The sequence below is a fragment of the Seriola aureovittata genome, chromosome 1, assembly GCF_021018895.1.
Source record: "Seriola aureovittata isolate HTS-2021-v1 ecotype China chromosome 1, ASM2101889v1, whole genome shotgun sequence".
Lineage (NCBI taxonomy): Eukaryota > Metazoa > Chordata > Actinopteri > Carangiformes > Carangidae > Seriola > Seriola aureovittata.
Window position 1 is genome coordinate 5,697,547 of NC_079364.1, and position 14,739 is coordinate 5,712,285.

The following is a 14,739-nucleotide window of genomic DNA, read 5'->3' on the forward strand; positions in this document are numbered from 1 at the left end:
CCAACAAATGCAGACAATATGGATGTGAACATGCGTAGTGTTTTTAATGGGGGACATACGTAAATATAAACATTTGTAATGGCGACAATCACAACTTCAAAATGTACTTGTTGCAGAGCCATAAATCATTTACACAAACAAGTTTCAGTATCAGTAACAGTATCATTTCTTTAACCAAGAAATGATTTCCTGCAGTTCCTCAGGGCAGATGTCTCTGTGGTATCAGCTCATGTCCCCATGAGAAGGTTGTTTGTTCCCTGCAAGGTTAGTTCATCAGCAGGATATATACAAATCTTATCAGTGGATTTTTATGTCATTATAATCCTGTGTCACTAAGTTTTTCAATGTGCTGTCAATAACATGAGAAAACACTGTAAACCACTCAAAGACACACATCAAACATGCTGCCAAGGGTAAATACGACGACTGATTCTCATGTGTCTCTTCTCTCCACCATCTGCCGTCTAGTTGGACCAGTTCAGTCTGTTGGAAAACACAATGAGCTCCACAGCAGGGGGTTCTTGCTTCGACCCTTCATCCTCTTCCTCATCGCTCTACTACTCTCAGGTTGCTCTCTCAGGACTGGGCGGCAGCCACGGCAGCCTGCACGACCCCATGCACATGAGGTCCAACATGCTGTACTCCAACTGCAGCGGAGGACTACCCAACATTATACTCACCGGTCAGTCCAACGGGCTGATTGACTGAATTATTTGTTTGCCTTTTTAAATCTGCATTAGTTGATGTTTAGCCACTAGGGGCAGAAAATTCCCCAAACAATCCGACAGACACACAGTCCGGTGGAAAGATACGAATCACAACTTCCTGTCAGGACTTTCAGAATAAAATGAGAGAGGACAGAATGCAGAGCATGATTCAGATGATAGCTAGCGAATCTACCCAACAACATTGTCATATGATCCTTTGGCCAGATCGTCCACCCTTACAGTCAGTCTGGTAAAGTTCTTCTGTGTATTGCAAAAAAAAAAAAAAAAACGTGGATTTGGAGAATTGTTCCAGCACTATTAAAGAGGCTAAAAAGTTCAATAGATCTTCAGAGTTATGACTGTTCACATTACATGCAGTCATTTGATTCAGTTAATTAATGATGTTTGACTACTTTGATTATATTTATGATCTAAGACACGAGGGGAAATGATTTTGGATTAAAGGTAATGAGACTGGCTATTGGACAATGTTTTTCAACCACCACTGGTGTGGAAGAGATTTGCTGTGTGTCTGTGCTGCCTCGGGTTCCAGCTGCAAGCTGATATTTGGGTCTAATTATGGCTAAAGTTCGAACTCAACAGTCATAAATGGAGGAGTGTGTTGGATGTGTTTAGTGGCGAGGGCAGTGAGACTGTTAACTATAGCGAGAGAAAGTGTTTTCCAGACTGGAGGAAACATTCACCCACCATCATCTGTTTCTCTCTCCCAGATGACTCCAACCCCAGTCTGTCAAAGGACATCAGCAGCGCTCTCTCTACGGTGCCAGAGTGCTTCGACTCAGAGGGAGGCTTCCCGTTGGAGGACGAGCTGCGCATCGAGCCCCTTAGCCTGGATGGCCTGAGCATGCTCAGCGATCCGGACATGGTGCTACCGGACCCATCTGTGGAGGATACTTTCCGCAGTGACAGACTCTGAATGTAAAGATTGTCACAGGTTTCAAGGAAGAACACACACACACACATGGATTTGCAGTGTATAGAGTGTACAGATCTGAATATGCATGCTAACAATCTCTGTAGGGCCACTGTGCATGCATCCACTGCCACTAAGATTCATTAAATGTGAAAGACATGAACACCGTGTACACAGTCATGCACACTTTTTTAGAGGAGGCGACTTGTGAACAAACACTGTTTACACCTGCTTCATGCAAAGTTACCCTCACACAGCTTGTATTTGTCAGTCGTTATTTTAAATGAGGTGGAGTGATGCAGTTAAGGGTTTGAAATCAGCACTGGGAGCAGATCCACAGGTCCAGCTCTGAGACCCTGCGTCTGCCCCTCCAACCAAAAAAGACTTGGACGAACACGTGAGACGATACAGCGAGGAGCCCAAGTCGAGGAGCTTTTTTTCTCTCATCACCAGCTCATGGCCCCCCTGAAGCCATAGCAACCTCATCGCCATGGTTACACACCGTAGCAACCCTGTTGCAGTGCTGAACAGCAGCAGAAATGCCAACACGCAATTTATCTTTTTTTTTTTTTTTTTTTTTTTTTTACAGCTCCAATAATATGAGTGAATGGGAGCCCCAGCTGCAGGTCCTGCTCACAGCTGAGCAGTGACGTGTTGTTGGTGAAACATCTGGCAGCCCACTTTTCTTCAGGTGAAGCAAAATCCAGCTGTGTCGTGGCTGCTTCATGCTCTCAAGCAATCATGGTAGAAATGAAGACTAAAGGAATTAGAGTTTTGTTTTCAATGTATTTCTTTGGTATCAGATTATTTTTAAAATGTTTGCCACCGATTTATAAATATATATGTACAACATACATATACAAGCCTCACTTTCAGTCTGATTAGAGTTTTCAAACTAGAGACAAAAAGGGCAAACTGTTTACAAAGATGAGATTTTAATAAGTAAATATTACTAAAGAGTATAGATTTTTTTGAATTTCTAATTAAGAAATACAATTCTAAGATGTATTAAATAAATGCTATATTTTTCCGTGCGATCTGGATGGATGGATGCCCCCCCCCCTCTCTGTCATAGAAGAGTCAGCTGTGATTTCCTCTGGCAGAACTTTGACAGCACTGGGACAGTGTCAAGATCCACTTTAAGAAAGGAACTTCACATTTTTGACTTTTTTTTGTTTGTTTGTTTTTAAAAATATTTTTATGTACATTAATTGCGTATGTTTTATTTTACATTTTGTACCAACTTGTAATGGCGCTTGTACTGTACTTTAAATCTTGTGAATAAGGGCATGCGCTGTGCTACTGTGGATCGATTATGTCCCAAATATCTGTTTGCATCCGGCTTCCTGTCCCTGTGTTACGGCAGCACAGTAAACCCCCCCCCCCCCCCCCCCCTTTCTCTGTGGCTGAGCAGTCAGATTGACTCACTCAGAGAGCAGACTGTGATCATGTGGACATCGGACATCATGTAACATTGCACTTAACCTTTTTTTTGCACTAATTGGTTCACATTGTGTAGACGAATAGTTTTATACCAGGTAAGAGTGTTATGTTTTTTTTTTTTTTTTTTTGTTTTTTTTTTTTACCTGATAACCCAAAGAAGTTGAATGAAGCCATTAATAAGAAAAGTAGTCATCGCACATACACACAGTTCAGAACACCAGCAACAGGTGTTAGCTTTTGAGGTGATGTGAGAAAACTGATGACATTTATTTTCTGGGTTTGACCATGAGCTCATATTTACAGTTGATTATGTAATAACTGGGCCATTTAGGGCATTGAGTGCCCCCTAGTGTCTGTTTTAATAAAGTCAGAGAGCTATTTTTAATATTGATTATTACAAAGCATTTGGAGCCGCTTCTGATGTTGCTCCTTTTAGCTATGCAACTTTTTTTCAATTCATGAGCGAAACCTGTTGAACAGGTGCAACTTGTACATTATGCAGCGTACACAATGTGCGGGATCAAATTCGCTAGAAATCACAATATTACATGTGTCCAGTGTCCACAGTTAGTGTTCATCTGCATTGAACTGATCGACAGTCAGAACAAGAGCGTTTGCAGTGAATGATTTAATGGAACATTTTTGGATTGCAGGCAAAATGCTGCATGGCACTGTTTGTGTGTTTTCTTCCTTTTTTTTTTCTACTTGTCAGTCAGAAGGTGTAATACCTGCACTGTGTGGACTGTGGGTTCTTTCAGAGTGTGTGAAAGAGATTCAGTGTGATTATCTGTCAAATACAAAATGAAGAGAGGTGATGGGGTTTTTTCACGAGGTGGTTTTATAAGAGTTTATATTCAGTTTCAGCTGTTATATGTTTTTATCTGCTCTGTTGTTAACTCTGTTAGACAGTGGGTAAGTGATGGAGCCACTTTGCATTTTGATGATATTTTAGTTTATTCCTGCCTCTGCCCCGGCCTGTTTCCTGCTGTCTAAACGCCTGCCTTCTGCTGCCTTACTTTGTTGTACTTTTCATATTCCAGCAGTAACCTGTATCAGCTTATAGCCACTTCCCTTTAGCTTTAGCTCTGTTTGGTACTAACTGCCCGTGATCGTTTTCTGTCACGTAGTATCACTGTTTCATTTGTTTGTTTGTTTTTTTTTTTTTTTTGGTGTCTTACTTTTTTTAGTTGCATATTAAAATGTACAGTTCTGTTATTTAAAGAATGTTTTTGTCCACTAGTGTTACTACTTTTTTTTGTTTTTTTTGTTTTGTAATGTCAACCCCCCCCCCCAAGATATAAAATTTTCTTAGTTTGTAACGTATGTTATAGTGCTTATCTTTCTGATTTAATATAAACAATAAAACTATACTGTGTATGAAGTCTAAAGGTTATGTTGTTTTGAAATGTCAGAGGATGTGGTCATTGTTTTGGCCAGTAGATGGCAGCAGTGTGGTGTAGGTTAACAGTCGCACGTCCTACAAAACACTGGGGAAAAAAACACATGCAGCTTCTTCATTGTTTGATTTATTTTGTGTTCAGCTCTGTAAACCTTTCCATCTGTTTTATTTTTTTAAACAAACTAATAGACCATCAGTTCAGGAAGAGACGGTGAGCCAGAGGTGATGCTGAATCTAATGAAGCTCAACACATGAAATGATCTTTTCCCTCGTGTCTTAATGTAATTCGATGTTCGCTCTCTGTCAACATTCACGGAACCACATCACCAGGTTTTTCAAAGTTTCCTCACTTTCAAAATGTAGATTCTTACTTTTCAATGTATCAGTTCCTATCAGGCAACATTTTGTAGAAATATCTTGGCTTTTCCTTCAAGTTTTGTCTTTTGTCTTTCTTCTAGGTGTGACATCACTGACCCAGATCCTGTTTTTATATAAAGAAGACTTTACAAAGTGTGCTACTACTTGTTATCCAGCTGCGTCCAGCTCATTCAAAAGCCGACAGTAAGTCCTTTCAGGTGAAACTGATGGCAGCAACACTCTGTTTATTTGCCAAGAACCAAATCAGAGTCAGATGGTAACCATTGATGGTGGTTTCTTCCTACCTAGCAGCCTGCAAAGACGATCGACTGTGGCATTAATCCACATACTTCACTACCAAATTCTTTCTTTGTTTCCCCCAAACAGTGATTCCCTGTGAACAGCAATAAAAGAAAAAAATAAAAAAAATATCTTTGACAGAAAGCCACTTGATTTGATGAACTCAGACTGCTGAAGCCTCAAATTAGCTTCAAGTAGTGGAACAAAGTAGATCCTGTCCCCCCGTCACATGGACAGGAAGGACAATTACAGCAAACAAACTGTTTCAATGTACATGCATGTGAGAATTGATTTAAGTGAGCCCTGAAGATATTCAACTATTTATGGTCAATTTTACCATGAAATAGTTGTTGAAATCCATTCTCCATCCATCTCATTTGTGAAGCATAGAATTTATAAATCTGACATTTGGTGCCCAGCAGGTTGGAATCGCAGTCTTTGCTTTCACACACACACACACACACACACACACACACACACACACACACACACACACACACGGTACATACATACATACGAGTGTGTGAGGACAGTATAGTCTGGCAGATGGACAGCGTGGGCTCCTGGAAATCAGCCAAAGCTCATATGTAGAATGCAATCTGGGAATAAGTTCCCAAAACAAGAACACACACACACTCACTCACACAGAGTGAGGGGGCTGCAAAGATAATCACAGTCGGTCAGAGCTGGAGTCGGTCCACTAAGTGAGTCTGGGCAGGTCAGGATGCCAGCCTGAAATTCCTCCCAGGATGATGTGTGTGTGTGTGTGTGTGTGTGTGTGTGTGTGTGTGTGTGTGTGTGTGTGTGTGTGTGTGTACCGTCCAGCTGGTGGGAACCTGGAGAAGCACTGAACTGAGCTGCTGAATGAAAGTAATTAATGAAGTCCGTTAAGCTGCTGGCAGGCTGAGTGTGTACCACAAACCTGCTTCTATTGTGTTTAACTTATTGCTGTGTGTAAAGAACAAATTCTAGCGATGAGCAGTCCATTACAAAATGTAGGATATAAGGATATAATCACTCTAAATTGAGTGGCAGGGATTTTAAAACACAGGTGAAAACTAGAGCTTTCAACCGCGTAACGGTTTTCGTCAGTGGATCGAATTTGTTCTTGGAGTAACACCTGAAATTATTTGTTTTCAGATGCTGTAAAACATTTTTCTTACATCAGTGACTCATGTTAACATCTGTAAAACAGGCCTGTATTTTCAATCAGAAATGAAACCACAAAAGTTTTTAAAGCTGCGGGAGTCAATATTAATACATTTTCAAAGAATCAAATCACAATGTCTGTGTGAAGGAGGTCCCTCCCTCGTAGTGATGCACGCCACGGAGAATGATCCCCCCCACAGTCTTCCTCAGATCTATGGAGCATTTTAGCATCTTTATCTTCTAGAGCTCCGGGCGTCACGTGACCTGTTTTGTTTGACCGCCATGTTGGCAGGAAAAGCATGAGCAAAGATGACTCAAGTTCACTTCTCACTTTGACACTGAATATTACAAAACTCCACAGATTAAACATTACTAGCACACCTGCAGTGTCCAGACATCTACAATTACCTGATCAACGCACCGTCGTCTTGCTCAGGAGAATCTTTCGAACGTCTGCAAAAGCCTGGACGGGACACGTGACGGAACGACGGTGTTGCTGCGTGTTGCGGGGTTCTGGTGACTTCCAGCTTGTGTTCCAGTGGGTGGTGAGAAGTCAAACAGAATGTTCTGTGTGGGCGGGTTTCCTGTGTACTCCAATGTGGAGGCTCCGGTCGTCTTCAATGTGTACGAGAAAAAAAAAAAAAAGGCCAGCTGTTGTTTCTGACATCCTCTCGTGTGAACTTGACGTTTTCTCTCCTCTGAGTTGATGTGTTCAGGGAAGGTTTGCACTTTGTGGGTTTTGATTTTGACCCGTGTGTCGTCCACATACAGTATGTGAACCAGTGGCTAACCAGAGGTCCAGCACCCCTGTAGTTGGTATGCATGTCTGTTGTGTGCAGGCCGTTTGCAATAAACTTTTAAGTTGATTTGAGGGTTGGGATTGACAGTGTAGCAATCAGCTCGGTTTCACAGTTTGACTCACATTTTAAACTTTTTTCACTGTTTCCACTACAGTTTACATTCTTCATCCCTTTTTCCCTTTTTCCCATCTCTTCATACTTCAACTGCTTCTTCACACAAATTCAAGGCAGCAACAGGCGGAGAGACCAAAGCCTAGTTTACTACTGGTCAGTAATGAATAAGGCAAAAGCTTGAGAAGGGGGGGCTAGTAAGAACCCCTTTTTTTATTCTCATGTCCTTGTTCTTTTACTGCTTGTGATGAGAAGCATCCTTGACTTTCCCTGCCCTGACTGTGTTTTTACCACATGTTTTGCTGAAGTTTATGTGGCTCAGCGAGTCCTGCTCTCTCTGGGCTGTTTTGGCAGCTAATTCCACCCAGACCCCACGGAGAAACAACTATACGCTTTGACGTCTCCAACGTCTCCATATTGGATTTCCTCAGGTGGTTGTAATATTGATAAAAGAGGAGATTGTAATGTGTTTTGAACACTTTGTCCCGTTTTCATTTAAAGGCTGGGCAGATTTCAAGAAGTGCTGGCATGGAATGAAAGTCGCGGAGCGGCACACACACTCTGCTCCACCAAATGTTATTCAGTGCAGAATGAAAGACTCACGACAGAGCTGCTTGTTTGAGACGCAAAACATACAGCAAGGCCATTTCATACTCTGTCGCTCTGCTGGCGTCAGTCGTAGAGAGAGAGAGAGAAGAGGCACAAATATCAAAACAGGTTTTATAGTTTGCCATGTTTTGTTTTTGATCGATTACACTGTTTTATCTTTCATTCACTTGTTTCATATCATGCTCATAATAGTAGAACTAAATATACTGCAATACAAGAACAGAAGCTCCTGGTGAGGGAGCTGTTTTTGAGACGGGAACATTTAGCCTGAGTCTTCAAACCTCCAGCTTCAGTGTTTAAACCTGATAACAGATCAATTATGGTGCAAACGTTTCAGGTACGTGAGGATCCTTTTAAAAGCAATGCCATGAATAGTTTTTATTTATCAATTAACTCAATACAAATCTAAATCCCCATTTGCCTTTAAACCAGCAGCAGTTTTGCTCTGTACACCTGCACACAGTTTCTCAGGTACTCATCAGAGTCTCATCTGATCACTGCAACAGCTAAAAAGCTCCTCAGTTGCTTTACCGTGTGGATGCTGGGGATCTGTATTTTTAGCAGGCAGGGACTGTCGTTGGCTGTTGTGTGTTGTGAGTGACTGAAATAGCCTCAATCCCACTGAACAAGAGCAGGATCAGGTCTGAACGGGCCTGAATAAACCTCGTTCTCAGCACCGGCGCAGGAGGAGAAGCAGCAGCAGCAGCGTGTGATCTGCAGCCTGTCTTGTGAATGGAGGCTCGCATGTTATTGGTTCTGGTTTTGGCTTCTTTGTTTACTCGCTTGGTTTACATGCCTGTGTTATTCTTGGCTAACAAGTTCGAACCACATCACTGCTCAGTGGGAACATCTGTCGGCAATGAGCGAATCAGGGGTGACTCTGTTTACTATGTGTTTGTGATTCAGTCATTAGTGGATCGTTTGGTGAATTGGTTATTTTGCACACACACACACACACACACACACACACACACACAGAGTTGTCATTCCCTTGAGCTAAGTGACTCCTGCAGCTGTGTTTAGTGGCCTATTGGTGTTTGTACTGAGATGTTTCTTAGACTACCATGCCACTGACATAAACAGCACTTGTTCACTGCATCTGTGCAACCTCAGCCCAAACTGAAATGTGTTTACCTGTGTGCGTGCGTGTGTGTGTGTGAGTGTGTGTGTGTGTGTGTGATTTTTATTGTACTTGCAGTAACATCCAGTGTGCTGGACGGGAGGCAGCCTGCACGGAAGTATTTACTGGTTTACTGGACTTCACATGCGAAGGAGAGACACTGAGATAACGTCAGCCTGGACAGATGCAGCAGATGTTTCCCATCCAGATGCTTTATATATATATATATATATATATATATATATATATATATATATATACCAAGACTGGTGGGTGACGGGTCAGTGTGAAGTTACAGGAAAAAGCAGCAGTGTTTATGACCTCGGCGTGTAAGTATCCTCCTATGTGTCAGAGATGTTGACGATTTCACAAAACTCTGAATAAAGACAAAAAAAAAGACTCATTCTGACAATGAACGTGCAACATAGAAACACTATGTAACCTCATACTAACCTTATACTGTACTGTAGTTACTGAACGTGGTGCAGCATGATGCCACTCTGATTTCTCTTGAAACTTTAAGTGTCCTTCACAGGTTATCTCTTTAAAGTGACTGTCCTCACGGTGAATGTTGTCATAGTAATTGTCCTCATAGTGATTGTCCTCATAGTAATTGTCCTCATGGTGAGCGGACACAAATCTATCCCACTCCATCTTGGTTAAGGATTGCAGGAACCCGCTTGCTACAGCAGTTGTGTCACCTCTTGTTCCTGCGTCAGTCCAGCAGCACCGTGGCTCTTACGCTCAGCTGCGTGGTTGCCGAGGTCGGTATAGTTTAGTTTCACACATAACAATCCTTACAACTATATTATGATGTTATGTCAACAGTGCCATGTCCACCGTGCTCATCTTTTTTTAAACACGGAGAATTTCAGACACTTTGTTTGTGTTTTCTGTACTTCACCTTTCCAGCAGTCAGTCCGTATAACCTGCAGACTGTACGTAAACTCGTGTCGCAGATGTTCAGCCTGTTTCACAGTATTCAAACAGTCCAGTAAACGCAGCGGATGGTATTTACTGGAGGATTCAAGTGGCTTTTTGTGTGTGTTGTTTTCTCTTATGTGGAAAGCAGCTGGTAAAATTACCACGGTGGTTGCATGTGATGAATAGCTCTTATTCTGATGAGTTTGGACAACACATTGCTTCATGACTCAGGGTCCGTGAAGCAACGCTGTTTTTGAGAATTGTTAACCTGAGTGTGCAATTCTCTCATACCTCCCTGCCAGCAGTAAATCAAAGTTATTGTTGTCTTTGTTCCACATCCTTTATTTTATGAACTTTATGAACCCCATACATCAAACCTTCACAGCCCCTTCAGAGTGCATGCTCACTACATAATCCTGTTACAGCCATTAAGCCAGCGCCACATCCAAAACATGTCATAACATCACATCCATGTATACGGCGATGTGTTGCCCAGGTGACGGACGACAGCCCGAGATGAAAGCAGGAAGTGCCTGCAGGGTCTCCTGGAGACTTAAAGGCTCTCAAAAATAAAAGACCTGTCATGTCATCCAGCAGACAAATACACCTCCACTTTACTTCAGTTACCACCCATGATGCATGCTGGGATGGTGCCATTTTGTTGCATATGTAGACAATCTGAGAATTTTCATACTTTATACCTTTATCTTCTTTAACCTCTTTCATCTTTGTTTCAGCTGAACCACATGTCTAGTATAAAAATGAAGTGAATTCAGTCCAGTTCATTTGTCAGTTTCGTCGTGTGTTGTTGAAGCAACCGCATCCTCTTGTGTTGATTAAATTTACAAATATGCTGCTCCCAACGATAAGTGTTTTTTTTTCTCCACTGCTTGATGACACTCATCCAAATTTTAATTACCTGTCTGTTTTGCCCAGACCTGCCTGTTTTGTGGTTACAGACACAGTTTCAGCCTATTGAGTAAACATGCAAAAAGTAAAATGGCATTCCTCTGCCAAAGTTGCACAAGCAACATTTTTCATTATTGTCAGAATTTGGATCTAGATGTGCATCTAAACTATGATCATGTGAAGCAAAAACAAAAACTAAAAAAGATCAAGAATGAAATATTTATACAGTTCAAAAGAGACATAAATTCATTGTTCACATATAAAGCTTCAAGTGCTGTAGAGTGACCTGCTCCCACCTTGTAGTGTGTGTACAGTACAAAGCTACTCACATACAGAAGGTTATATGATTTAAAATCTGTTTTAATATTTACAACTTCATGTCAAACAAAAGGAGGTTGTTGAGAATATAATGTGACACTCTGCTGCGTCAATCACTTTACACTGTGCTGTTATGAACTGTCTGGTGTGTGTGTGTCTCTGGACTTCACAGCCGACTTGGTCTGTTCTGTTTACATGGATAGGGTTTGTAATTCTTTCACAGCTTTGTGACATTATGGCTGAAAATAAGTCAAACGGCTTGACTCAAATGAGACATGTTAATGTATAACATGTGATATGGGGCTGAACTATTAGTCGTCTTTAAATTTAAAAAAAAAAACCAGTCTTTCAGATTCAGCCGAGAGAAAAGAAACAAATCTCTGTATCATTACAGTGTTTGAAAATATAAAGACCACCAGTGAACCGCAGTGAGTCTCTCTCTACAGAAACGATCCAGCTGATCTCCTCATGTCACAATCAACCACTAACGAGCTCGTTAGAGTGAACGACTGACAGCTGTTGAAAAGTGAACAAGTGAGTGCTTCAAATCTTCCAGGTAATGAGTTAATACAGACGTCATTTTGTACAAATAACACATTTCTTAAAGTCATGTTCATATTTAAAAGTGAGTGCTAATGTAACATCTTCCTGAATGTCAGCTAAACTCATATTTCCAACTCTTGTAGAGGATGAAGAACCTTGTGTCGACCTCGGCAACAAACAACTGCATCTTCTTATCACGTGTTTTCATAACAGAGGTAAGTTTGTGATTTACAGTTTGTTCAAAACAAACCCAGCTTGTTCAGTGCAATGCAGACCACAGACACCTGGATGATAGCATGATAGCACCTTAGATCAGAATTGCAATACAAATCCTTCGGTTCTACTGTGATCTCCTGAATATTGGCCAAACCCTTACAAAAATCCTCAAAAAAAAATCATCACAAATGTCAAATATTCAAATGTTTCACCTTGTAACAACATGTCACCCTCTGAGAAACAATGAACCGCTTTTCTAACACCTGCGTTTAAAGCGTTCCCCCTCAGATGCTGCTGATTGTGTGTTCCCCTTAAAAATGAATGCTCCATGTGAATCACATGAACACACAGGTGCAACTAAGATGAGCTCACCTCTGCGATTCCAACATTAACAGTTTAGTAACCACTGTGTGTGTCGCCGTGGTCGGTTCTGTTTATGTTAACACATACGACGTCTTACAAGCTAACACACAACAGGCAACTTCCCGGCTGCAGCTGTGTTGAGGCCACATGTAATGTATATGACTTTTAACACCGCCGCCGGCAATCTCTCATCAGAGCTGGTGTGTGAAACCCAGTCCACCCATCAAGGTTCTCCATTCATGCTGGCAGGCTGCCAAGCTCAGTAAAAACCTGAGAGAGAGGGCGGTGGATGGATAGGGGGGTAGTGCCCCCCCCCCCCCCCCCATAATGTCTTTGAGGAGCAGTAAACTGTCTCTTCGGTTCAGAAGCCTCTTATTACAGAGCAGCAGGCTGTACACACACACACACACACACACACGGAAAGAGAGAGAGTACATGTATGAGTGTGATGATTACTGTAAACACTTGGCTATCTGTCTCTCAGTAAACACACACACAGAGCACTTAACGGTGAAGTGTGTTCAGTAATGATGGGGGAACTGTAGGGAGGGTGCAGGAAAATCTGTCTACATGCTGGGACAAGCTCAGAGACCTGGGAGCACTTATCTAATCATTATATACACAGGTAGAGAGGAAGCCAGTCGCTGCTGATGGAAACATTTCTATAACATTTATGAACTCCCAGCACTGCCTTCATTTCACTGCATGGACATCAGTGTCATAAAAATCTACACCTCAAATCTCCAGATTTGACTAGCTGCACATTTCCTTTCACCTTCATGATGATGATGATGAAATCCTTTACAACACAAAAGAGAAGAAAACAGAGAAATTGTTCCTCCAAGAGCAGAAGAATATAACTAAACATAAAGTCTAAAGATCCCTGAGCCACAGTATGTATCTGCTGGATGAAACAAATGACCTTAATATACCTACTTACAGTTGGATTTTTTATTTCCCTGTGACTCTTTTTCCCTTGAATAATACAGTGAAGTTACACAATTCAATAACCCATTGATTTGTCAACACCTTTGGTTACTGGTGGTAACAATAAGTGTGTGTTTAAAAAATAATAAAATAATACATAGCATCACGTTCAGTGTTACATGTGTGAAAACCACAGATTTTATCTTCTGCATCATTTCCAGTACGTGCAAACATTGTTTCCTTAAACCCAGCGCTTAAAATAGGACTCAACGAAACCAACAGTGAATAAAAAAGTTTTTTGGAAAAGTTAATATTTCTTTTTTTTTAATGGGGTATAAAGTATATGTGTAGTAAATAGTATTTATTAAGTTTTTTATGTGTAAATGATCAAATGTAATTTGTATAGACTGACTTTATAGACTCAGCACTGACTGACTTTGAGCTTCCCTGGTATCTGCATATTTGCATTGCAGATAAACTCCTGTGCAGTGACACACATCCTGATATATCTCATTCCTCTGAACCACAGAGCTAAAACACTGGGTGAACACACACACTGTAGTTTATTTTGACTCAGTCCCACACACAACGTCCTGCTGGCCAAAATACTCACTGGAGCACCAAATGTGGATTAATCCGCTGCTGAAAATAGTTCCCAACAAATGCACTATGTGCTACCGTTTGTGTAACGTTTGCCAAAAATGACAGTGAGCAGCTGTTTGAGGACATGACTGAACCTTTTTTTTTTTTTTAAATGAAACTATAAATTTTAGTGAATGTGTTCAGAAGGAACCAGCCGGCCTCGGGCTGAGTACGATAGACAGACTGGGTAAAAAAAAATTAAGGATTTATCGTCAATAACAAAAATATGGAACATTGCCAGATTTACCTGTTAAAAACATGTTTTTTTTTTTTTTTTATGTGAAGCAACCATATTTCTACCTTAGAAGAACCTCCTCTGATGGTTAAATCAAATAAAATGATGTGTTATTGAGAAGAAAAGACCACTTGATAAACCGAGTGACAGACCTGGACACACGGCTGCTGACTGCTGCCGCCTGTCTGACGCTCCTGTAAGTTTATGACGCTGCAGGCTCATGTTGTCTGCATGTCAACATTTGTAGGTTTGTAAATCATTCCTTTGGCATTTTTCAATGGGCGTCAAATGACTGCGGCATCACATCCTGTGTACTGGTGAGCAGTCGGCTTCAGAATAATATTTACACCGGCTACATGACCCTGCAAAACAAGAACAAGCCAACAAGTAGTAGTGGAAACTGATAGCTAAGACCCTGAGACAGTTAAGACAGCTTTAACATCCCCGCAGCTCCGTCCTGTTCCCTCTGTTATGTCTGCTCGGCTCCAGATGATAGTTGAAGGTCGCGTGCCGAAGCATTAGCAGATGAATTGTCTCGGCCTTGGCTGAGCTTAAAGGGACTGTGACAGACTGAGGTGGAGACAGTGCTCTGAGTTCACAGAGAGGTCAGTGTGGTTGCTCCACCAACATTAAGTCATCCCATTTGTACAAGCTCAGTAGGAAACTGGAGAGGACCTGCATGTTACTGCCTCATACATCACAAACTCCAACTGTGAAACAAAACCTGCTAAAT

At 41.4% G+C, this 14,739-nt stretch overlaps 1 protein-coding gene across 4 annotated transcripts in view; it reads left to right on the plus strand.

Annotated features, from left to right (window-relative positions):
- The window catches only part of crtc3 (CREB regulated transcription coactivator 3), a 33,111-nt gene extending 28,646 nt beyond the window's left edge, over positions 1 to 4,465 (plus strand). For all 4 annotated transcript variants that reach the window (XM_056380149.1, XM_056380155.1, XM_056380163.1 and 1 more), the window contains 2 exons: positions 469 to 682; positions 1,439 to 4,465. In XM_056380149.1, the coding sequence (XP_056236124.1) occupies positions 469 to 682; positions 1,439 to 1,644 (420 nt within the window). In that variant the 3' untranslated portion in view covers positions 1,645 to 4,465. The remainder of the gene's footprint in view (positions 1 to 468; positions 683 to 1,438) is intronic.
- Positions 4,466 to 14,739: the final 10,274 nt, after the last annotated feature.